The sequence below is a fragment of the Polypterus senegalus genome, chromosome 14 (genome assembly GCF_016835505.1).
Source record: "Polypterus senegalus isolate Bchr_013 chromosome 14, ASM1683550v1, whole genome shotgun sequence".
NCBI lineage: Eukaryota > Metazoa > Chordata > Cladistia > Polypteriformes > Polypteridae > Polypterus > Polypterus senegalus.
Genome location: NC_053167.1, coordinates 115,839,476 through 115,865,866, shown reverse-complemented (window position 1 = coordinate 115,865,866; position 26,391 = coordinate 115,839,476). Strand labels below are relative to the sequence as shown.

At 36.6% G+C, this 26,391-nt stretch overlaps 1 protein-coding gene across 3 annotated transcripts in view; it reads right to left on the bottom strand.

Annotated features, from left to right (window-relative positions):
- Nucleotides 1-26,391, bottom strand: part of kcnt2 (potassium channel, subfamily T, member 2) — a 368,106-nt gene that overhangs the window by 264,315 nt on the left and 77,400 nt on the right. For all 3 annotated transcript variants that reach the window (XM_039735377.1, XM_039735379.1, XM_039735378.1), the window contains exons 3-9: nt 24,336-24,435; nt 20,288-20,332; nt 16,177-16,225; nt 12,159-12,218; nt 11,162-11,236; nt 4,271-4,354; nt 2,027-2,121 (exon numbers count right to left, since the gene is read on the bottom strand). In XM_039735377.1, the coding sequence (XP_039591311.1) occupies nt 2,027-2,121; nt 4,271-4,354; nt 11,162-11,236; nt 12,159-12,218; nt 16,177-16,225; nt 20,288-20,332; nt 24,336-24,435 (508 nt within the window). The remainder of the gene's footprint in view (nt 1-2,026; nt 2,122-4,270; nt 4,355-11,161; nt 11,237-12,158; nt 12,219-16,176; nt 16,226-20,287; nt 20,333-24,335; nt 24,436-26,391) is intronic.

Here is a 26,391-nt window from a genome sequence, read left to right as displayed (position 1 = left end):
GTGTGTTTTGGGTCATTGTCCTGTTGCAGCACCCAAGATCGCTTCAGCTTGAATTGAGAGAACAGATGGCCGGACATTCTCCTTCAGGATTTTTTGGTAGACAGTAGAATTCATGGTTCCATCTATCACAGCAAGCCTTCCAGGTCCTGAAGCAGCAAAACAACCCCAGACCATCACACTACCACCACCATATTTTACTGTTGGTATGATGTTCTTTTTCTGAAATGCTGTGTTCCTTATACGCCAGATGTAACGGGACATTTGCCTTCCAAAAAGTTCAACTTTTGTCTCATCAGTCCACAAGGTATTTTCCCAAAAGTCTTGGCAATCATTGAGATGTTTCTTAGCAAAATTGAGACAAGCCCTAATGTTCTTTTGCTTAACAGTGGTTTGCGTCTTGGAAATCTGCCATGCAGGCCGTTTTTGCCCAGTCTCTTTCTTATGGTGGAGTCGTGAACACTGACCTTAATTGAGGCAAGTGAGGCCTGCAGTTCTTTAGACGTTGTCCTGGGGTCTTTTGTGACCTCTCGGATGAGTCGTCTCTGCGCTCTTGGGGTAATTTTGGTCGGCCGGCCACTCCTGGGAAGGTTCACCACTGTTCCATGTTTTTGCCATTTGTGGATAATGGCTTTCACTGTGGTTCGCTGGAGTCCCAAAGCTTTAGAAATGGCTTTATAACCTTTACCAGACTGATAGATCTCAATTACTTCTGTTCTCATTTGTTCCTGAATTTCTTTGGATCTTGGCATGATGTCTAGCTTTTGAGATGCTTTTGGTCTACTTCTCTGTGTCAGGCAGCTCCTATTTAGGTGATTTCTTGATTGAAACAGGTGTGGCAGTAATCAGGCCTGGGGGTGGCTATTGAAATTGAACTCAGGTGTGATACACCACAGTTAGGTTATTTTTTAACAAGGGGCAATTACTTTTCACACAGGGCCATGTAGGTTTGGATTTTTTCTCCCTAAATAATAAAACGATCATTTAAAAACTGCATTTTGTGTTTACTTGTGTTATATTTGACTAATGGTTAAATGTGTTTGATGATCAGAAACATTTTGTGTGACAAACATGCAAAAGAATAAGAAATCAGGAAGGGGGCAAAAAGTTTTTCACACCACTGTATATCAATGTATGTGTGTGTTAATCTTAAAGTGCAACAGCAGACCAACCCGGTAACGAACTTGACGAGTACACCTACCTTTAAAGAATAAAGGTAAAGTGTAAGTAGAGGGATATACTACGATAATACAGCAAGTTTCAGTATAACTGTTACTTCACAAAGCATTTCTCATAGCCATAACAGTGGGAAAGAGTCTTCTGAAAGTACGGCATTGGATCATTCATTTTTTTCAATAAACATCCTCATTATTGGGCTTAACTGTTTTTTTGGTGTGTGTGTGTGTTTCAGATTTTTACTCTGTATTAATTACAGTGCTACACATGATGTTGCAAAGTGGCAACAATTACGTCCAGCTTAGCCCAATATTGTACCTTATTATACTTTTTTTTTTCTTCTACTTTGAATATTATTATTACTTACAATAATAACTTTGTGGTAAAGGTTTAGTGTTAGCATTAGAAAACTACAAAATGTTAACATGAGTGTTAAATTACAACAAACAATGGCATAAAATCACGACGTCATTTATTCTTGAACATGGCCTCCTGCTCCTCACTGGGACTGGGACTCCTTGTAACTTCTTATAATATCCTACTCTGAGGTGGAGCCCAGTTCTTATCCCAGTTAGTCTTCTTCTTTGTTCCCTTGTGCAATTGTTTTGCCTAAATATTCATTTTGCAATTAAAAGGAGTGGCCCTGCTGGCACCCCAAACTTCTTGGGAATAACCCTATGTTCTTCCACCTGTACACACCTGCGAATGTGAAATATGCTAGGATTTCAATGCAGATTCCTGGGACTGTGATGGAGTATTACTAAACATTGCACCCCCCAGTAAAAAATCTCAATGTTAAATATAATTAATAACATTTTAGGTAAAAGAGACACAATTTTAAAACAAAACTTACCATGTAAAGATGAGGCACAGCAAAGTAGATATTAATATGAGAACCTGATTAAACATAGCAGACTGTGTTCGCTGAATAGCTCTGTGAAGGTCATTCTGAAGAGTTAAGAAAGACATGTTAAATGTGTGCAACTTCTGTAGAGACCAGCTTTATGTTCTGCTTTATCATTGATATACAGAATATGAAAAACATGCAGTCATCTTATGTCAAGGTGAAGAAGAACAGTCAATCTGTGTTTGTTATGTCTGTCAGATCATACTAATACTTAAACAATTATTTAATAATCCAGTTATTTTTTTGTAGTTTACAATACATATTGGTTCAGATTTAAAGCAATATCCATCATGATACTCTAGGACAGGGGTGGCGAACTCCAGGCCTGTAGTGCCGCAGTGGCTGCAGGTTTTAATTCTAACCCTTTTCCTAATCAGTGACCAGTTTTCACTGCTAATTAACTTTTTCCCCATCACTTTAATAGCCCTATTAGAAGAGTTCAGCCCTCTGAACTGATTTCTTTCTTCATTAAATGACAGCCAAGCAGAAATGAGATGTGAAACGAGCCAACAGTTGACCAGCTAAACTGGAGCTTCAAACTCCAATCACTTTCTTAATGAGAAGCCAGTTCTTGCTGTTAATTAAAGCCGTTATTTAATTCCATGGCTTGTTGCTGCTCTTATTCTGCCACAGCATACATTTCAAAAACTTGTTGTTTTTCTGTTCTTTCTAAGTGCACAGTCAAAATGTTTTGGTGACCTGAGAGATCAACTTTACCAAGACCATCACCTCTCTTTAATTTCAGATATTGTGTAAAGGCACAAGGGAGCTGGTCATGTGGTGGCTTGTTTTGTGTCTCATTGTTTGACTGCTAATTAAAGAAAAGGAAACAACTACGGGGCCTGAGTCAAGTTAATTAAAAGAAGAAATCAGCAGCAAAAACTAGTCACTAATTAAGAAGATGGTAAGAATGAAAACTGCAGCCACTGCGGCACTGGAGTTCGCCACCCCTGCTCTAGGATATAACAATGCAATAACAATGGATGCCATAGATTATTTGATTATTAAAACAATTCTCTTTTTTTGTTAGCAAATTGAAAAGATTTAAAACTAAAAAACAACATAGTGGACAAGTTAACATAATTTCAAAGACAGATGGAGAATTCAGGTTCCATCACATCAGCAGTCCACTCACTCTCACAAAAATGTTTTCTTTGTTTCTTATCATGTATGAGTGGAATATCTATCATTGGACTATCCACAGCTTTTGGAGTAACAGACTTTCAGACTATTTTAGTTGTTTGATTTCTTAAATTTGACTTGATTGTATGGAACGTTACATGCTTTTAATAAATTCAATAAAAGATTAAAAAAAATACGAAGCTCTTTTATATTGTGAGCAAATAAAACAAACAAAAAGTCAAGTTGCTTTTTTAAAATGATCAACGCATTAAGTTACAAGATGAGTCAGTGCTAAACAGCTGCGTATTGTGCAGATGAGTTGCGATGTTAATGGGTTTCATATTGTATCACTTAGTAATGCATTCTGAGATCAAACACTTTTATGCAAATCCATGTTGATACGCGTCCCTATTTTTCTTTGACTAAAACAAAAAAAAAAATCCCATGGTAATATTTTACCAAATATACTTTAATTGTGCAGTATTTGTAAAATCTTCAGAAGCTCGTCAGCATTCAGATTACACCTAGGGTATTGTGCTGCAACAGCTGTCATTCTAATTATGTTAAAGCTCATTCAGGCTTTTGTTTAAGCCCTTTAATTGTTTTTCTAGAAGAAGATAACACAATAAGTGAGTGATACTACTGTGATTTTCAACAATGCTAATTCCCCAAGAAACAAATTACAACCAAATGCAAAGTGATGTTAACTAGTTAATAAACAAGATGTATTGCAGATGTAATGTGTAAGTCGATTAAAGGGCATTTTCAATTCGAGTGAAATCTCTCTTCAGATGCCTTTAAGTGCCACCATCCAAAGAAACCTTTGCCTTCTTCAACAAGAAGAATTATTTAATGTGTGAAAAACAAGAATTTGAAGCTTTTTCTCAAGTCACAGATTTTTAAGCCTAAATTAAAATACATTTTTCAGCTGACTAAATGTGTTTTAATATGGTTTATATACTTGTAGTAATATAATTACCTAGATTTTGTTCACAGTATTATGTATAATCATTCAAACAAACACTGAGCACTTGTGTATAAAGATAAAATAAAAGGGTCAACACTTACAATCATATTTTCCAAAGCATGTTTAGCCAGCCAACAATTTAGGAACACTGGAATAAAGAGATTTCTCAGTGGCGGCCAAAATATCTGAAAAAAGAACATATGCATAGTGGATCACCAAAGTTTACATGCCTTTATTAAAATATTGCCATTTATAAATGATAAGGCCAATCACGTTAAACATTTTTTTCAGCTTTAATAATTTCGTGTAACTACTAAAACACTATTTACCATATATACTCACGGATAAGTCAGGACTTGATTTTACAGTATAATTTCTGGTATTTTATAATGTCGCTCTTATAAGTCAAATGCAAAAACTCATGCTATTGTACAAGGGATTATGATATGCTAACACCCACCTGAGAGAGTAAACAAGGAGCACACGGCCTTTTTTTCTATGTGGGTGTGGCAATGCGCTGTATCAGCGTGTGATCCTAACCTCCCTCTCTCTCTGTCTCTCTCTCTCTCTCTCTCTCTCATTGTGCCTACGTGACCACACGGTAATACCCAAACTACTCCGAAGCAATGTTTGCACTGATTTGTGGTGTTTGTATCTCACACCCTCATACACTTTTATTGTAAGAGCATCCCTCATCTACGATGGAGCGTTAGATCAGAAGAAAATATGAAGCTGGTTTTAAATTAAAAGTCGAAGTGGTGAAAGAAACTGATAACTATGCTGCTGCAACAAAATTCGATATGTCTGAAAAACTGATGCAAGATTGGAGGAGGCAAGAAGATGTAAACAAATATATATATATATATATATATATATATATATATATATATATATTAAGTGTTGCATTTTTGAATGGGCGTACAAGTCGGGGTCTGATTTTATGATTGATACATGAGCATATACGGTAAAAAAAAAAACATATAGACAATTTTAGGAAGAAGTATAAAATAAACACTGTGCCTTGTGTGAAGTGTGTGAGCTCTTACAATGTAATTTGTTGAAGCACATTACTTTGATTCTTGTAGTAAGTCGTATCACATTGGTCTTTATCAACATAGCAAATTGGGATTTTTAAATTTTATCTTGAATTTATTAGCTTAGAAGATGCTTCAGTGCAAAGTGACTTACAAAACTGTTCAGCATAATCAAATAAATATCAGCCTGTGGAACTGCCTAGAAAACAAGCATTTCTATGGCCATTACTGCAGACTGCTGTAAATGGGGGAAGTAACACATAAATAATATCATTTTTGGGTGTCATACTCTAATGTCCAAATGAGAAAAATAATCTCTGAAAGTGATCTACATTAATCCACCTTCATAAAAGGATAAGCATCTGTGTGTCCATTTACTTATGTCTGTTTCTCCAACAGATGGTAATAAAATGCATTGCATTTGTCATTCTAACAAATGGCACACCACAAACATTGACACTACTTTTACGAATTCCACACCAAATGGCATATACTGTATTACTAGAAATGTGTATGATGCGCCATCTGTTGGAATGAAAAATGCAATGCATTTTATTACTACATGCATTACAAAAAATTCCACAAGATGTGCAAATGTTAATGCTAAGGTCCACATTTTATTACTTAGATTATAATTCATCATAAATGGGTAGCACAGATAGCTAAAAATATAAAACAGAAAATATATAAACATTCACTCACTTCAAGTCAATATCTGGACACTGCCACTGTTGAAGCTTTGTCTGGTTTTACAGGTATCGTTTGTGAACGGCCTTTTTCTAGTCTAGTGACACATTCTCAATTAGATTGATATCTGGACTCCAGGGCAGCTGTTTTTAAGCAATTTCTGAGAAGCCTTGGGTTTATGCCCATGTTTGCTGACTTGCTGGGGAACAAATTTTCTCCCACATCGCAGGTATCTTTCAGACCACCTCGTTGTATTTTGCATTATGCTTTTATAGTGAGAATGCTGTGTTTTTGTAACATGCAACATGCAGTGGTTTGTCTTGCACAAAATATGGTGTTTTAAAAAACCTTCATTTTTTTCTCAAATCAGACTGTAGAACCTTCCTCAAGCTTATTTCAAAGTCTTCCATATGTCTTCTGGCAAACTCAACCTGTGCATTTTTTACTGGTGGCTTTCTCTTTTTGCTTCTCCCATAAAGCTGGAACTAATGAAGCACCCGGGCAGCAGCTACTGTCTGAACAGTCTCTCCGGTCTGAGCCACAGCAACTCGTATCTCCTTCATAGTTTTCATTAGTCTGTTGATGGCCTCCCTGACTTGTCTTCTTCAATGGTCACTCAATGTTTATAGGCGGCCTGCTCCAGGCAGGTTTACAGCTGTGCCAGACTCCAGGGGACATTTAGTTGCTTGGATATTTTCTTGTCTCCATCCCCTGACTTCTTTTCAAATATTCTTTCCCTGAGATGCTTGGAGTTTTCTTTTGCCTTCATTGTGTAGGTTACACCACCATACTGATTCACCACAAGTTGGACTTTCCAGATAAGGTGCGTTTATGCTACAATTAGCTGAAACCCCAGAGAGGAGATCTCCATTGAATTCTGTGATTTCTACAAACAATTGGCTGCACCAGTGATGATTGATGTGATTGTGTCATATTGGAGATTGTGAATACTTATGTAATCAATTACTTTCTGTTTTATATTTGTAATTAATTTAGACCATTTTGCAAGGATCTTCCTTCACTTTAAGATTAAAGAGTCATTTTCTGTTAATCAGTGTCAAAAAGCCAAATGAAATCTACTGGGATTCAATGTTGTGTAACAGGGGGTGAACACTTTTTAAAGGTGCTTTAGAGACCAGCTCTGCAACACCAGTCACCTGCTTTTCCACAGTCGTTCATAATGACTTATAAAAGGAATGATTTTTTGAAAAAAAAAAACTAAAAAAAAAAAACAAGTCATTGTGTCATTAAATAACCGATAAGGTTAATCTTGGAAAATCTTGTGCTTCATATAGAAAGGGTATTGAGATCAAACCTCTTTAACTCCTGTAAAGAGAACACACCACCCTGGCACACTACAGAGCTGATTCAGGTTAAAAATGGAGTGGATCAAGAAAACAAAACTGTCAGTGACACCATAAATGTTGAGATGAATGACTTCAGCATTAAATTAAGGGCTAAACTCAAGGGTAAGAGGTTCAGTAAAAACCACAAGGGCAAGTTCCTCTTTTGTGTGCTGAAGTTGAAACTGAACTTTTGAACTGAGATGTTTTATTACACAATTGCCACACTCTGAAATACTTAGTTTAACAAAAATAGATATGCTTTTTAAGATAATAGTAAGCCGAAACTATAATAAAAGTGAATGAAAATAAATATTAGAATAATCATGCAAAAACATGTGTAAGAATCTGCCTTGAATGGATTGTTATTTTTAGGGCAAAGGATAGTATTAAATTGTATTATTGTATTCTTTTATTGTTGTATTTTGTTTTGTGCTTTATTTAATAAGATCAATTTTCTTTTACTATTAATTTGGTCTAGATTCTTGTATTTTTCTGGTCTCAGTGGTTACGGTGTGTGAGGTGTCAACCCAGGGATTTCATTGAACACATAAGTAGGGACATGAGATACATGACGACTGAAGATTAAGGCCTACAGCAGGTAAACCAAACCTGTTAAAGCCCTATCACCAGGAGCTAGTCGAAGGGTCTGGACCTAAGGGTGTAGCAGGTGCCACAAGTGCTATTGTCCCGTTGTCAGTTTGCATCTCCTTAGAGTGCCCTGCAAGAAATGGATGACTGATAATACACCATTTAAGGGGAGGTCACAACACCGACAGGACGAGAGTCAGAGAGACATTGTGCGTTAGAGCAAGGAGAAGCAACAAGGTAGGGCCAAGAATCCATCTGCTGGAAGAAGTTTTTTCTCACTCGACAATACAAAGGAGATGCGTCTCTTAAGATGGACTTTTTTGGTTACTCTGGGGCAATCGACTCTTTGGGACCGGTATGGCAGAACTTTTTTGTTATCGGTTTGGTTGCCGGTGTACTTCATGAGGCTTCCACTTTCCATCTTGCTCAGGAACTGTAAGGACAATCAAGCAATTTGAGGAAACTGGTTTATCTTAGGTGATAACATCTCACCCCCTAATCTGTTGTCTAAGGTTGTTTTTGATTCTTGTTAGGTACTTGTTCGTTTTTTCTGTCTGTATGTATATATTTTTAATCTTCTTCAATGTGGTAATGTTTATTGTCTGATGCTGATCTGGGACATGTGGTGAGGGGTCAAATATAAGGACAAGTGTTGGTCACGTTACCCTGAAAGATTTTTTAATAACAAACTGCTTTTCCCTAGTGGTTTTCTGATCATGCAGCAACCCGGGGTTTAGTTGTTCTCCTAGGGTGGCGCTATAAGGGACCTAAGGGTCCGAACTTTACCATGACCTCCAGATTTCTCAAACGTTGGCCTCAGAAAGAGAGGAACATAACTTGGGTTTCCCTGCAGATCCCTCGGTAAAAACTCTGGTTGCTTACCACATCTAAAGCTGAATGTGACTTAAGTTGAATAGTGACTCTAAGATTTAGTTTGAACTAACATGGATAAACTTGAAAATGGCATTTTTGGAATAAACGTTTTCCATCCACACTAGAATTTTCAGATCATTTTTTGAAAGTTTGTTATCCCCAATGAAACCCCAAAAATGTGAAAATCATCCCTATTGGTCATGCATGAGATATCAGCCAAGCACATTTTTTGTTTACAGAGCAAAACAATGAGGAAGAACAAAATAGAGATCTATGCCTGGACAGATGATGAAGTGGCACTGCTTTTAAATCTAATAAACAAGTGTAGGTTGAACAAAACCGTGCCTTGGGAAATATAGACTAGGAGTCCTACTTAAATAAAGCAGTGACATTTTCTTGTGTTTCAACGTGTAATATTCATCAGCTGATGAAATGAAATTAGGAAACTGACAATCCTCATATCAAAAGAAATTATCAGGACAAACTGAAGTCTGCGACTGATGGCATGAGAAGTATACTGTACATCAGCATTTTTGAAAAGCTCAGTATTCCCTTTCCACACTGTTACATGAGACCATGCATTTTCTAATGTGCACATTTCAGAGAGTGTTTTAGAAACAATTCAGTTTTGCTGGTTAAAAATGCCATTTCAATTTGGACAAAAGTCCAGAGCAAATGGTGTCAGTGTTCAGTAGATCTAGGTTGTACCTCATGTGAGCAAGTGTGAGTAGTGTGCCCTGTAATGGACTGACACCACGTTTAAACGTTTTCTCCCTTCATCTAAAAGCATCCCAGGGTTTGCTCCACCCTTGGCCTCCATAGGACGTGGTTTTGGACAGCCAATCTATGAATGTCTTCACTGTTTTTGACCCAATTAATAAGTTTTAAAGTGATAAGAAGATTACTGAAATGATGTGGTTGCTGCAACTGCAAAATCAGATTGGCAAAAAAAATAGGGAGCGGGGGGCACATGTTCTCTTGTTTCTTGCTGGTGTGCGCCTGTTAAAATTGGTGGATATTACCAGTGTAGCAAATAAATCTAGTTATCCCATAAGCACATTCAAACTGTTCTCTAATATATTTTAAATAAATTGTATTGCAGAGGCTTCTTTGTTATCCTCATTATAAACTAATACCAAAGATCTAAGGATTAAACAGTATAATGTAATATCAATAGCAATAATTTGAAGTCAGTATTGTTAACAATTATGAAATTCGAACCAACTCTGTCCTTTTATTTTTCTAGGGTTACATATTTTACAGGAAATTATGTTTTCAAAATAGTCAAGACGTTGTATAAAAGAGATATGCAAAGCTCATATTTTCATTATTATCACAGTATTTCTAATCGCACACAAAAATCTTATAAACATTATTAGGTTATTTTGTGTGTAGCTTCTTGGAGATTAACTTAATTAAACATTTTATGAAGAAATTAAATTTCTCAAGTTAATAATTTTCTAAGAATTATATGATCATTCTGCAGTGGCTTCATACTTAATGAAAGGATTTATGGACGTGGTTTGCTTATAAGAAAATGGACGGAAAGAAGGAAGAAAATGTGCAACAATGAATTTCCTAACTTCTTTATTCAACGGTATTCCTTTTTCTTATCGCTATCCATACCACATCTCTTTCTTACATTTGCTGTTTTTACTTGCGTTTACATTTTGATCACTGAATCTTGTTTAATTTACATGAGTGTAAAAACAATTTAAACATATAAAATGATTCAAATAAATTCTTGCCTCCAAAAAACAAGGAAAAATCGTTATGCAAATGGAAAAAAAAAATGTCCATTAAAAAATACAACATGCAAATGCAGAATTATTACGACAACTGAATGTAAACCGAATGGTCCAGTCCTATCAGCCAAAAACAGCACTTTGCATAAAGACAAATTCATATGCTACAAAGAGCCGTATTTTTTCTCGATTAGAAAATGTATTAAGCAAATGATGCGTAGTTGGAAAAAGAATGCTTAAAAAGAAAAAGTGAGAAATGAGTTTATAAAGCACAGAGAATTTATTAATTTAGGTATTTTTACAAGCCTTAAATTTTACACCGTTTGGCTTGCTCTCTCTCTCAAGGGTGGGGATCGATCTGTTCTTAGCATAATTCTTTTTTTTTGTAAAAACTTGATTGCTATGTATCGATTGTAATAAAATTAATAAATAAAAAAAAAAAAAAAGAAAGAAAAAGTGTAAGTCCCCTGTAAATATTGTTATCAAAAGTAAAATAACAGAGAATATTATTTTTTACTTTACTCAACATCCAGTGGGGCCTCCCAAATATCCGTTAATGCAGTTAAACAGACACAATTAAAGAAACGCTGTAAAAAGCAATAAATATCAATAAACTTACTAAATTAACATACTAATAATAATAATTATATTTACTGCTAACATTTACTCAAAGTATATTTGTATTCCTATTTCTCGTAATGCCTGTTTAATACACTTACTGTTATCAAAAAGGGCACAGTATTGATCATTTCCAGGATGAATGGAATCCGAAGAACTTGCTCCCAAAGGTTCCCCTGGAAAATAAAAAGCATCAAAGTGTTCTGAAGGAGCTATGACACAAAGTGTGAATGAAAGTTTTTTTTTTTCTTTTTTCAAAAACTGGCCCATATAATCCCATGGTTTTTTAGGTTTAATACATTAAGATGTCTCAGTGTGACATTCAACAGGCTTCACTATATAACCAAATATTTTATTAGTCTGTTTATTACATCTGCTGATTGTCTAGGAGTTGAGAATATTGCCTCAAGCTAAACCCCCATATCCTTTTCAGAGTTTGCTTCCTATGAGTCACCGTCACCCATCTTATAAATATAATTAATGTTCACATTGCCTGCATTTTGCACTTTGTGGCATTAAAAGTTTATTTTTCAAGTATTTGCCGAGATGATAAAAATATTGTCCAGGTCTTTTTCAGTTGTGCAACTGCCTCCTCAGTGTTTGCTTCCCCTGTGAATTTCAGAGATCTACTAGTCATATCAAAACCAATGTAATTAATAGGAATTTGAAAGAGTAACTGTCCAACGTCGGATCCCTTAGGAATCTCATTGATGATACACGGAGCAATGTCCTCTTATCTATACTCTTTATCTCCATCCAATTAACTTACTTGAAATCCAGTTCTGTACCTCTGATGTCAGTGGTTTTTAATTTCAAAATGAATCTTCAGTGCCATTCTGCATCCAAAGCATTCTGAAAGTCTTTGTAAATTGTGTTGTATGCTTTGCTTTTTACTGATACTAAATTAGATTTTTGCAAGATGCAACCAATTCGTTTGTTCCTTTCATAAACTTTTGCTGTCTGTTATTTAGAATTCGGTATTCACACAAACCATTGAAACATAATTGTGACAGGTTATTGTCTACACTTTACAACTTCCATTAATGTCTTGGGTGCAATTCCATTTGCAACAATCTGAGGTTAGTAGGCATAATGTACCTTATAACTGAGATACGTCAACAGTGTTGTTTCAAAAAGACTTATCAGGGCCACAGTAACCTGTTAGGACGTGTAAAAAAAAAAAAAAAATTGTTAGTAAAACAGTCATTAGAAGATAACTGACAGAAGCAGTACAATAAATTTTGAAAATATATTCTGTAATATTCAATCAATATTCTGTGAGCAGAATCATTTCATATCAGAGTAGCACATTGTATCTCTGTAACATTTTTTGTTAAATCTTTTCTTTCAATTACCTGACTATTGTTAGTAAGTATTTTCAATATATATTTTTCTTTTTATATGTTAATTATTTAACCTGCTTAATCCAGTTCTGAGTTAAGTTAAAGTTCTTTGTTTATATGTGGGTGAGGTGCAGAAGTCATCAGGAGTCTTAAATGGCTGCTGATGCACTAGCAGGGTTAGATCTCTCAAATTCCAGTTATTCACTAATCATTTTCAATGTAAAGATGGTAAAATCTGAAATCCAGCAGCCATATCTTCCTGTATCTCAGAAGGGGTCATCCACCTGAAGCTAAGCGTGTTCAGGCCTGGCCAGCACTTGGATTTGAGACCATCTAGAAAAAGCTTGGGTTGCTGCTGGAAGAGGTGTTGGTGAGGCCAGCAGGGGGTGTCCACCCTGAGGTCTGAATGTGGATCCCAATGCCCCAGTGTAGTGACAGGGATGTTGTGCTGTAAAAATGGCACCATCTTTTGGATAAAATGTAAAATCAAGGTCCTAACTCTCGGTGGGCATTAAAGATCTCTGGGCATCCTTCATAAAGAGTGTAGTGTATCTTGATGTCCTGACTAAATTGCCCAACACGGCCTGGTCATTTTCTAATCATCCCCTGTCTCTAACTGGCTAAATACCTCTCACCCTTTCACCACCTAATACCTAATGTGTGGTGAGTTTGCTGGTGCAATAATAGCTGTAGTCACATCATTCAGGTGGGTGCTACACATTGGTGGTTGTTGAAGTGGCGTCCTTCTTTCTATGTACAGTAATGCACTTTGAGTAGCAAGAAAAACCCTTAAATAAATATAAAGAATTATTATTATTAATGTAAAGATTGTAAACTCTGTGCCTGTTCCAAAAAGACTAAACATCCCAGCGAAATGGTGCTTGCAGTGTAATAGAGGAAGCTGTTGAGTTTCTATAATATTATGGATGAAAATGGACAAGTGTGTGATTGATTTGCTGTGTGCAATGAGTAAGCAATAAAAACACATCTGCAGAAACATAGTGGATAGTTATGATGTTTTTAGAAAATTGTGAATGGTTGCTACATTTATCTTTATAAATGATCCCACACAAGAAGATACAATATGCTATAAATAAATAAAGATACTTATTTCTGTTTAAAATAACTTTGAGGTGGAAATTGCAGTCTTATTATTCACAAGAACCCAAAATTATATGTGCAGTATTTACAATAAATAAAATGGTGTGCAGATTTTTTTTTCTAGTTTTTGATAACTTCTTTTATCTTTTGTTAATTATTAACATTACGATTAGATTCATTTGGCATCTAACTTGCCATTAGTATTTTATGAATAGATTTTTAAATTGGAAGTGTGCTGCTGACATCACAAACCTGAGTGTCTACTCATCTCAACTGCCTTTTGGACAAGCTGAAAATTTGAGAATAGTCACAGGCAGAACGAAGAGGCTCTGAAAGTTCTTCATTTATGCAACATCTGAAAATGTATGAGACTGTACAGATTGTAAAGTGGGGCATGTGAAATATTCTTGTACTCAGCTGGTGGCATCTTGATCCCTAGGCACCTGAGGAGCTCAGTTACACCTTATCAGAGGAAAAGCTTCTCCAAAGGAAGGATAAAAGTAAGATGGAAAAGTTTTAGATCTAGCCTGCCTCTGTATAATGAGGAAACTTTGATCACAATTAATTTACTTGACTGTATTGTCACATCTAAATGGGAGTCACAGCACGTTCAGGTACTTTGGCATTTTGGGTACTGATTAAACTTGCTTTTAATACTGAATGGCGTACATTTGATTGCAATAGAAACAATCACTTTGCTACTAACACTCAAATGATGAATCATTCTGATCCTGGAATGCTGGTGTACTGTTTGTAGCACACATGGAGAAAGGAGGAAAGGATCTGGAACAGAATGACAAGGCGCAATGTTGAAAAAACAAAGTCAGGTGTCATTACCAGGAAACCAATTGGACAGAGATGTCAAGGCCCAAAACGGGAACTAAAAGACCAAGTCCAAAAACAAGTGAGAGCAAAAACTAAACAGACTAGAATGCTTGAGAAATTATTAACAATCTTCTTCTTATTATTATTATTTTAAAGCTTAAAAAAATGGGAAAAAAATAACCCAGCCATGGAAAAACTCAAACTGAGAAATAAAAGAATAAATGGATGTTCACTTTTGACAGCAGGTGACTGCAACCAGTAGAACTTTGAAAGGTACAAATTATAACAGCATGTTCCATTTGTAGACAAGCTGGGTCTGCTGTTTTCAACTGTAATGCCTTTAAAACCTGTGGCACAACTGAACAGATCTAACTCCATCCTACTGTCACCTACAAGCCAGCTGTCAAACAACAGCAGTTCTCTTATTATGCAAACCAGAATTTTTTGTGTGTATTTGGGAGGTTATGATTTGTTTATAATAATTATATTTTTCTTGAGCTTCTTGTTGTCACATGTGGGGGACTGAGGATACCTTCCAAGGTATGCAATACTGTGCCAGGGCAGGACGGGGGCACTGTTGCTAATGTTCTTGTCTTTTCTCTACGCAGCTCAGAGAAGGCATCCAATGAGAACATTTGACCCACCCTCAATGTTTAAAGAAGGCCCCTACCTATTACAGTCAGAGCCCTATAACTGTGAGTATCCCCAGAAGGAAGTGTCTTTTTCAGTCCTGGACTTTCAAAAGAACAGAGCTCCTGAACAAAACTGCTCAAAATGAGCAGCCAGTTCAGGCAAATTATGTGGCCAACAAAACTGAGTTTCTGTTTATGTGGTGCCATTGTGCATTTTTGTATTTTTTTTTTTTTAAAAGGGGTGTCCCAGTTGGCTCCCCCGACTAGTTTTTGGTAACCATTGAAGCTATTTTATCTATCTATCTATCTATCTATCTATCTATCTATCTATCTATCTATCTATCTATCTATCTATCTATCTATCTATCTATCTATCTATCTACGTCCTTTATTAATGTATCCTTATTGTCATTCAATAGAAGCAGGTAATTAATTTGCAGTTGTATATCAATTTTTTAATCCATTTTATCATTTTAATAAGTGAATGCATGACAGTATGTAATGTAGGTCAATATACTCTGGAATGGAATGGCTTTCTCATCAGGCTTGTTTCCCGTCCTAAAGCTGATGCTGGCCCAGTATGGCTTTCTTTGGAAAGAGGGAATGAATGGTGAACTAATTATTTCTTTAATCAATAAGTTGTTTCCTTAACTGGGACAGTATCTTCAGACACATTTGTGTCAATGTGGAGCTGTTTAACTATCAAGACTTATTTACAAATGATTATTATGAAAATGTTTCACTTTAGATTCTCAATTGTTAAACAAAAATTGTGATATAAAACAAGTTGTGGAAATTTGTAAGTGATTTCCATTAAATATATTTTCCAAAATCACATTTGTCCATTATACAAACCTCCTTTCACCCTTACAGCCCTGTGAGAAGTCAAAGTTTATAACAGATGCCTCAATTATCAGAGACCAGACCCAAATGTCCAAGCCAGTTCATGACAGGCACATGCATGAACGTTTCCGTACACAATAAACATTACCCAAGGAATCGCTAAGGGACACACATAAAGACTATGTAAAAAGAACTCTCTCACATGAACATGGATATGTCTGAACGTATAATGATCAAGAAGGGATGTATGTATACAGCTTAGAAGCAATAGTGCTAAACACTGAGATTTCACACCATTTTAGAACTCGCATCTAGGTTAAAATATTCCTTAAGCATAATTCTGGAATATTTAAAGTAGAGTTTATACTGTACCTGCAACCCCCATAAAGGAAGACTTCTCCTCACCCAGATAATAGGAGCCCTGGTTAAAAAAAATAAATATCATATACTCAGAAGACGTTTAAATACCAAAAGACAGACCTGATGAAATCGAAAAAAGAACAATGAGTATTAAGTTTTTGCTTTAAATTCAGGCTTAAAAGGTTGCCAGTGAAAGCTAAAGAAATTGTCTCAGACTACAAAAGGGTGGTCCTTAGGAAACGACCCGAGTACATTCACCCTTCACTTCAATTACACAGGTATACATTGAAGCAACTGTTTTGGTTATTTCATAGGATTTATTTAAAGCTTTAGGCAATAAATTCAAGAATAAAAAATATTTGCATTTTCACAAAACTCATTTTTAGTTGTCAATATAGTTTTTTTTATTATTTTCATATTGTAATTATTTAGATATCAATTTTATTTTAATGAGAGTCTGTTTGAATTTAAGATTTTTTAACAATATATGCTTAAAGAAAGGCTTTTTTTTAAAACAGTTATTAACTACTAGCCATGGTTAATAGAATAATTAGAAAATATTTGCTATCTCTTGCCCTATATGTATCTTCATTGCCTTTACTTTGTATTTGCTTGTGTTGCTTAACCAGCGCCTCTCCTCTCTCGGGTGTTTCCATAAAGCCTACTCCTAAGAATCAGTCATTTTTGAGGCACCTTTCTCACCTCTTGTCTAGTTTATAATGGATGTTTTTGAGGGCAACTCTCTCTGTGTGCCTCGTATGCTTTTGCTCCTCCTTGTGTGTCTCACACTTGCCCTTCCTCTTTCATTGCATCACCAAAAGCCAAATTGACCAATCGGATTGCTCAGATGGACTGGACACACAGACCTTAGTGTTTTATTATATAATAGATAATAAGCATTGTTGGTACGTATTTGGGGACCTGAAAGCACTGTGTATCTTACTGTGTCAGCAGTCAGAGCATACAAAATCCCCATGTGAGTGGGACAGAAGAGCCAAGAATTGACATTGGGTTCAGAAGGAATGGCCATCTTGAAAAAAGTTACAGCTTGGAGCCAAAATCATCAGCAGCACTGACTTGGTGGGTCCAAATAAAGTGCTGCTACCACCGCTTCATATTAAGTTTGGTTTAATGAAGCCATTTATCAAAGCCCTATCAACAAATGGAAGTTGTTCTATGTATTTGTGCTCAAAGTTTCTGAGTTTGTCTGTTATTAGAAAACTGATTTCTGATTTCTGGAGTTTTAGGGTGAACTTGGAACCAAGAGGAATGATGGGAATAAAAGAATAAAAGACGAATAAAAACATCCACTTCTGATAATGCAAGACATAGACGGGAAGAAGAGTGGTGTTTAGAATGAGAAACTGGATGTGAAAGAGGAAAGACTATTTACAGTAAGTGGTTACAGGCAGTGCAGAGAAATGGATAAAATGTAGAGTAAGCAGAACTATATGTTCACCCTTTTGTTTCTTTAATAAATAACCATTATCTAGTGTACAGCCACTTCCATTCTGTTTAATACTACTACAGTGGTGTCAAATATTGTCGCTTTGATAAACATTAACTAAAAAGCAAAACAAATTAAATCGCACAGATAATGAGCCAATGAAAACATTGTAAGCATTTATTATGATACATTTTCAGACCTTTTTTAGCACATTTGATTTATATATAAAGTGGGTAACATATTTAAAATGACAGAATTTAACAAAGGAACAAACACAAGACTAAATATAAAGTCTAAAAAACTTGCTTGTGTAACCTGGCTACTATCTTCTTACCACCCATGGAGCCCTTTGCTCATTCTATGCAGGTTTAAGACTCATTCTTGAGTCACTTCTATGACCAGAAGCAGCCTCACATTTTCAACAGGGACACCAAGCTACATGTCCCTAGAGTGTTCTTATGTCTCTGCATGTCTAAACCTTTGGTTTCCTTTAGGAAGTCCAAATCTCCAGGACATTTACAGTCTGCTTTTTTTAGTGGAGCAGAATGTCCCCATAAACCTGACCTCTTGTGACAAGATGGTTTTACCATCTGTGCTATTTCCTTCTCAACCTCACACTCTTTATAAGAAGGATCCGGTAAACAGTAGAGGTCAAAAGTTTGGACACACCTCCTCATTCAATGTGTTTTCATTATTGTCATGACCATTTACAGCACTCCATCACTCTCCTTCTTGGTCAAATAGCCCTTACACAGCCTGGAGGTGTGTTTGGGGTCATTGTCCTGTTGAAAAATAAATGATCGTCCAACTAACCTGACTTCTGCACAACACAACTGCTGGTCCCAACCCAATTGATAAAGCAAGAAATTCCACTAAATAACCCTGATAAGGCACACCTGTGAAGTGAAAACCATTTCAGGTGACTACCTGTTGAAGCTCATCGAGAGAATGCCAAGAGTGTGCAAAGCAGTCATCAGAGCAAATGGTGGCTATTTTGAAGAAACTAGAATATAAAACATGTTTTCAGTTATTTCACCTTTTTTTGTTAAGTACATAACTCCACATGTGTTCATTCATAGTTTTGATGCCTTCAGTGAGAATCTACCAATGTAAATGGTCATGAAGATAAAGAAAACACATTGAATGAGGAGGTATGTCCAAACTTTTGGCCTGTACTGTACTTGGCACCTTAGCTCCTGCCAAATGACCTTCCTCTGACAGTCTGAGGAAGTATTGCCAATTCCTTTCCAGGTTGCCCTTATTTCTTTTTTAGCTAAGTGCTCCAGTAAATCAAGTGCCTTCCATCTGTAGAAGCAAGACAGTTTATACTTACTGAGCAAATTATTGGGAGCACCTGTACACCTCCTTATCCATTTCAATTATTTAAACAGCCAATCATGTGGCAGCAGTGTGACGCATAGAAGCTTGAGTTAATGTTTGCATCAAATACCAGAATGGGAAAAAATGTGATCTCGGCATTATAAACTGTGGCATGATTGTTGGTGCCAGATGGGCTTTTTCTGTAACTGCTGATCTTCTTGGATTTTATCACATACAACAGCCCAGCGAGTGGCAGATCTGTGTATGGAAATGCCTTGTTGATCAGAGAAGTCAGAGGAGGATGGTCAGACTGGTCAGAGATGATAGAAAGTCTATAGTAACTTGAATAACCACTCTGTACAACTGTAGTGAGCAGAAAAGCACCTCAGAATGCATAACATGTTGTCCCTTGAGGTAGATAGGCTACAACAACAGAAGACCATGTCAGGTTCCACTCCTGTCAGTTATGAATAGAAAGCTGAAGCTGCAGTGGGCAATGGCTCACCAAAACTGGACAGCTGGAGGTTGGAAAAACGTAGCCTGGTCTGATCAATGTCAAATATTTTTGAGCTACACAGATGGTAGGATCAGAATTTGGTGATAACAACATGAATCCATGCACCCAACATGCCTAGTGTCAACAGTTCAGACTGGTGGAGGGAGTGTTTTCTTGGCACAATTTGGGTAAATTAATAACAGTCAGTCAACCCTTGAATGACATGGCCAATTTGAGTTTTGCTGATGATCTTGTACATCCCTTCATAGCCACAATTTCTCAATATTCTATTGGCTACTTCCAGCATGGTAATGCACCATGTCACAAAGCTAAATACATCTCAGACTGGTTTCATGAACCTTGCAATGAGTTCAATCTCCTTCAGTGGCCTTCCAAGTCACCGGATCTGAACACAATGGAACACCTTTGGGATGTGGCAGAATAGGAGATTCTCAGCATGAATGTTCAGCTAACAAATCAGCAGATGTTGCAAGATTCCATTACATCAACATGGATCAGAATGTCTAAGAAACATCTAATGGAATCAATGCCTTAAAGAACTGAGGTTGTTTGGAGAGCAAACGGGGGCCCTACACAGTGTTAGTGTAGTGGTCCTAAGAATTTGCCCAGGGAGTGCCACTGTTGCTCCCATCTCTTTTGACAGGTCTGCTCCTGCTAGCTTTTCTGTTCTCTAGTCTACTAGTTCACTTTACTATACGCCATATATAAAACATTCTTAAAATAAACCAGTTTTAATATTTCACTTGGAAAGTTTATTTGTTCTGAAATTTAAATGCTTTTCCATTTTTAAAACATGTTTTCTGAAGCCTTGTATTGTATTAAATGAATCATTTACTTACCAATTTATTTTTGTTAGTGTATAGTTCTGATTGGTACATCCCCAACTTGAAAATGAACAGAGAAAAGTGAATTAATGAATTATATCTTTCAGTGACATTAACAATATAATGATGCTATTTGTAAAGAAGTTCTAACAAGTTAACACCACAAAAACCAGTAAACAAACTTCTGGCAAAAGTTGCATTTTTTTGCATTTGCACATTGAATTTTCAGACGACGGTATTACATAATGTCTGTAAGGAAAGACATTTTAAAAGCAGGAACAAGCCCTGGGTGGGCCACCAGTCCATTTCAAGCTACATGCAAACACAACTACTTTCAAACGGAAATGATTCAAGTTAGCCAACTGACGTGGCAGCATGTTTACAAGTTATAACAGTAAACTACATTCAGTAAAAGGAGTGCTTTTTTACTCATTAATGAACAAAGCGAAACATTTCAACATTTGTGACATTACAATATTCATCACATTATTTAACATTTCTACTGTCTGCAGCAAAACGCAAAGAATACTTATTTGTGTTCTGAGAAGTTCCATTAAAGTCAAGGAGGTGCAAACTGCTCAATTATGTTTTCTGTGATAAGTACAGAAGCAAACATCATAAGTGGATAAATTGAATTTTTTTACAAACACATTGTACAAAGTGTATAATTTTAGGAACATTATGCAAATTAAAAATGGTATGTGATGTTCCAGTCACTGCAACCCTCTAATTGGTACACTTGATTTAATAATTCCTCCTCCACAATGCCGTATGATAACAATATTCACTCTTTGGACTGAATGTTTTTATCTCTTTGCAGACTGCAAAACATCTTGTTTTTCAAAAGCAGTTTTTTCCATGATCAACACATATTTGTTGCTCCTTTTCCAAGATGTAATCTATGTAAAGTTATTTTTTATGTGCACTAAATGATATAAAGTTGCTTAGTCATTTAAGTAAACTATTTCACTTCATTAAAAGAATGATAAAAGTCTGAAAATTGCCTTTTATAGTCCCTCTATATTTAAAATCCAACATCTGTCTGTATGTATGTATGTATGTATGTTTATCCTCTTTTCACGAGAGAACTACTTAACAAATTTAGATCGGGTTTTTCTAGAATTTGCTTGAACATCCCAGTGGATTTTGCAACCTCTCTCATCTCACTAAGTATCATAGTTTACTTGCGATACCAATTTATTTGCAGGAATCCGAGAGAGATGCAAAAGGCCAATGGGAGGTGGGCAGGGCCATCCTCACTCATGCGCCAGCCTCAGGGAGTCCTATACCTCCGCTTAGCTAGCGAACGAGAGAGTTACTTAACAGATTTAAATTGTATTTTTTTCTATAATTTGCTTGAACATTCCTGTTCATTTTGCGACTTCTCTCATTGTGCTAAGAATCACAGTTCGCTTGCAGGAGCGATATATTTGCGCTAATCTGAGACACAGGCTGCAGGCCGAGGGGAAGAGGAAGCGTGACGTCAGGAGTAGGGAGCCAGACAGGGCCCTCCTCGCTGTCCTGTTTCACTTCTACATGGACAGCGAGTAGTAAAATATAAATCAAAGTAGTGTTGTCATACTCAGGTTGCCCACATTCTGGTATCATTCTATACCCAGGAAATTAATAGTTATGACCAACATAGACTAGTGCAGTGAGGACACACGAACAAGAATGGTGCAAAAGTGCCTACTGAAATTTTAGTCTCACAACAGACAGGTCCCTGAGCCTCAGTGCATTTCTTTCCCATCTCTTCCCCACTCCTCGTTTGGGTCTCCTCAGTGAGTCTGAAACACCTGTAAATGTAGTCATCAATTAAAATGGCTTTTGTTTGAGCCACCTCAGCCAATCACCTCTAGGATGCTAAATTCCGGCACTGTCATCCCTCCAACATCCTTTGGTGTCCACTGGACAACCATCAAAGCACTTTGGCCAGTCTTGCTCCCTGGATGTTCAACAGAAATGACCCACCACAGTGCACTGCTCCTCTCACTCCACCTCCCGAATGCCATGCCTCCTGTCTGCCACACTGGTTCACACTCCCGATATTTATTTACTCCTCTTTGCTCTTTCTACACATACTCTCTCTTGATTTCTCTGATCCTTTCTCTGTTCTTTCTTCCTCAATATGTTCTCTTTTTTCTCTAATTTTTTCTACTTGAACTCTTTATGCTCTGTAGATGAAGGTGCTTTGCTTATTGATCTGAAGACTGTCAATGAGGAACAGCAGAGCCGATCACACCTGCACATTAACAAGCAACTAGCTAGTTTCCCCACTGAATACCTCACGCCTGCATGACTTTCCAGCGTCACACACCCACACCCATCAAGTCCGAGTGCACTGTTTCCATTTAAAAATGATGCATTGCCAAGGACGACACCACAAGTGTTCATTCATGCAGTGTATCTCAAAAGGATCTGAGACTTGAAAAATACCAAACAGTTATGTAGTGTTCCTGCATATGCACTCAGCTCTGAGGCTTAAGTACTATGACCCAATTTTGAGAAAGTCAGACTCCTCTACCAGAAGATGTCCCTGGCAAGGTAACTCACCTCTGGATATAAACCATGTAATGAAATGATCCATTATTGATTTTCCTTTTTTATTTATTTTTTGAAAAGCTTTGTGTCATTTTTGTATTCATTCTTTGTACTCCTAAAGGATTTTATAGAACAAGGAATCCAACTATGGCACTTGTTTTTGAGTTTAGTAAGTACTGCTTCATAGATACATCCACAAATATGTGCTTGGATGCTTCATCATTGAGGTTCCCTGGGGTCACTGAGTGTTTTGGGTTTCGCAACATCAGACACCCTCACCCAGGTGACCCAGAATTGACACCTTGTAATATTCTCTACTTGTTCCTGAGACTGAGACAGCTTTAGCTACTTTGACAACTTCTTAGATCTTCTAGCTGAGCTCCCTCAGGACCTTCAGGATGTGTTGGTTCAGTAGCAACTCTGTCATGCTCATGCTCTTGCTTCCTCCAATGTTCAGACAGAGTGTCATGGAGGTAGTGATTGAGTTAATCTCTGAGGCATGTGAGTTGTTCGCTGCTATTGCTTCCCTATCAGCTCTTTGGTGAAGTCAATAGGAAATAGCTATGATTGCAGCTTGTTTCCTGGCTCTGTCTCTCTATTCTGCCTCCTATGCCATTTTGTCCTGCATGCTGACATTAGCTTCTAATTGATAATGTTCCAGAACTTCACAACTGATGTTTTTTCCTGGTCCTCTGCACTCTTAAACCATCTAGACAGTGGCCAAAGCTCCTGACATAGCTCATGGCTCTTCTGTTCATGGCATAAGTAGCCTTGATTTTCTTCTCTGGTACTTGTACTAACCTTTCCACTCAATAGTTCACAATGACTGCAGGCATTGCTTGTAGTCAGCTGTCAGTCTCTCCATTCCGCATGTTCCAAATTTTTTGGGCTGCATCTACCTCAGAGCATTGTTCCACCGCACCAACCAAACGCCGCTCTCTCTCTGTTTGCTAACTGGGGGCCTTTTAACATACACCTGATATGCTAATATGCCTAGCGAAGGAGTTTTAGGAGCCTTAAGATTCAAACCGTTCAGAGATTAGATCAGTGCAAGATTATTTGTATTTACTGGGAAAATCACCTTTCCTATCATAATGTCATCATTAAAGCAAATATGACCAGCACTGCAAAATCGGCTCAGCTGGATGGATCTATGCACGTGAATAATCGTATTTTCCAATTTAAGTTGTCTCCAATCAATTTTGCTGAGGACAAAGACACCAAGTGACCCCTACATATCTCTCCTTTCAAGAGGTCCTATCTATACCACTAATCACTTGACCCTAGTCATTAAACATCTCCTACAGAGTTGGAGTTCCATCTATACTGTAGGCTCAGCTTCCCTGGACATTTTTGCTCATTTTGTGTATCAACAAAATCAATTGATTTCTTCGTACTGTGCGTTCACATATATAGTAGAATAACCAAGAGCTAAAACACTATTTACATTTAGACTTGTAATAATGCACTAATTATTTTTATAAATAGAAAAGCAAAAATAAATAAGTGACAATTCAATTACCATCCATTTCCTTTTGTGGGATCATCCAGTAAGACCCGACATATATACAAAAGGCAGCTTAGTAACTTCAAGGAAAAATTAAACAAACGAATCCTAAGACCTGTAAAGAAAGATAAAACAGTTTGAATATTACATACAAATTGTAATCAAGCTGAACAGTTTGTGTAAAATATATCTTTGTACCAGACAGTCATAAAGCTCATGAAATAAAATCTGTTAAACTCAACATGAATATGGAATATATTCCTGTTGCTGACTCTTAAGATCAGAGGCTCCTTCCTACAGAAGTATAAAATACTTTAAAGTAGAAAAACAAAAGCCAGTATAAAGTGCCTTTATTAATTTGGGCATCCTATGGCATCCATTAAGGGCTGAGTTAAACCCAACTGCAGCTTTAAAAATGCTGCTTGCTTATTTAACATAGAGATCTTGTGAGCCTAAGAGTCCTTGAAACTAAAGGGTTACTCAAAGAATTTCCTCCACAACTCATTTGCAACATTTTTTTTTTTTTTAGAGAAATGTAACCTGTGGAAAAAAAAGAAAACCTGGCAATACAGCCCCACTACTTCATGTTTTACAAGATGTCATGACTTAAGGGACTATTTTTCCAAGACAGGCTTGTAGACAGACATTACCACTAGTAATCAAATGTCCCTCTTGACATTCTGAAATTGTCAGCCTGTTATTTTGCAACAAACGCCATCAACATCCTGTTCCTACCAGTCCTGGTTCCTTTCCTCTGTCCTTTCTCATGTCCACAGGTTTCTACCTAGACATCCATCAGTTATGATTTGATTCAAGGCACATATGACACACATGGCACTTGCCTTTGTCAGCAGGCAAATATACAGATGCCATGCTTGTTAAGCAGTTTAAATTTAGCATGTCAAGCAGTCAGCATGTATCTGCTATTCTTGGTTTTCTATTAGTTTGCATCCTTTTGATTGATTAACTTTTGTTAGTTTTTTAATTAAGAATACATACTGGTACTCCATTGTATGTGATTTGAATCACTTGCAGAAGTAATTTAAATAGTCTGGAAAAAAATGCAACAACAATAAAAAATCTAATATGAGACAAAAATTGTAACTGAGTGCAGTTTGAATGCAGCATTAATAGTTTGTACCAAAATCTAGACTGAAACAGAGCTGATGTACATTTTCAACTACTCAGGCCCTTGTTAAAGTTGAGGGTCGGATGAAATCAACCCAATTTAAACAAATTCTTCAGGATAATGTTCAAGCATCAGTTGAAGTTACGCTGGGGTTGGATATTCCAACAAGACAATGACCCAAAACACAGTTCGAAATCTGCAAAGGCATTCATGCAGAGGGAGAAGTACAATGTTCTGGAATGGCCGTCACAGTCCCCTGACTTGAATATCATTGAAAATCTATGGGATGATTTGAAGCAGGCTGTCCATGCTCGGCAGCCAACAAATTTAACTGAACTGGAGAGATTTTGTATGGAAGAATGGCCAAAAATACCTCCATCCAGAATCCAGACACTCATCAAAGGCTATAGGAGGACAGCATCCAGAGGCTGTCATATTTGCAAAAGGAGGCTCAACTAAGTATTGACGTTATATCTTTGTTGGGGTACCCAAATATATGCACCTGTCTAATTTTGTTATGATGCATATTTTCTGTTAATCCAATAAACTTAATGTCACTGCTGAAATACTACTGTTTCCATAAGGCATGACATATTTAAAAGGAAGTTACTACTTTGAAAGCTCAGGCAATGATAAACAAAAATCCAAAGAATTAAGAGGGGTTCCTAAACTTTTTCATATGACTATAAATGAAAATAATACATACAGTATAAAAGAACATATGAAATGTGAAACCTTATAGTTTAAAGAAGTAAGGATTAAGTGAAAATGGCCATTGAGGGAGTGGTAAAGATTCTGGCTGCTCTTTACTGCAAAACTATAATGTACAGTAATTGTATTACTATTATTATTAATATCAACAATAATAATATCTTGTTACACTACTATTTTAGATACACTGTAATTTTAAAGTACAGCATTCAAATGCTTATTTCTGCTCTA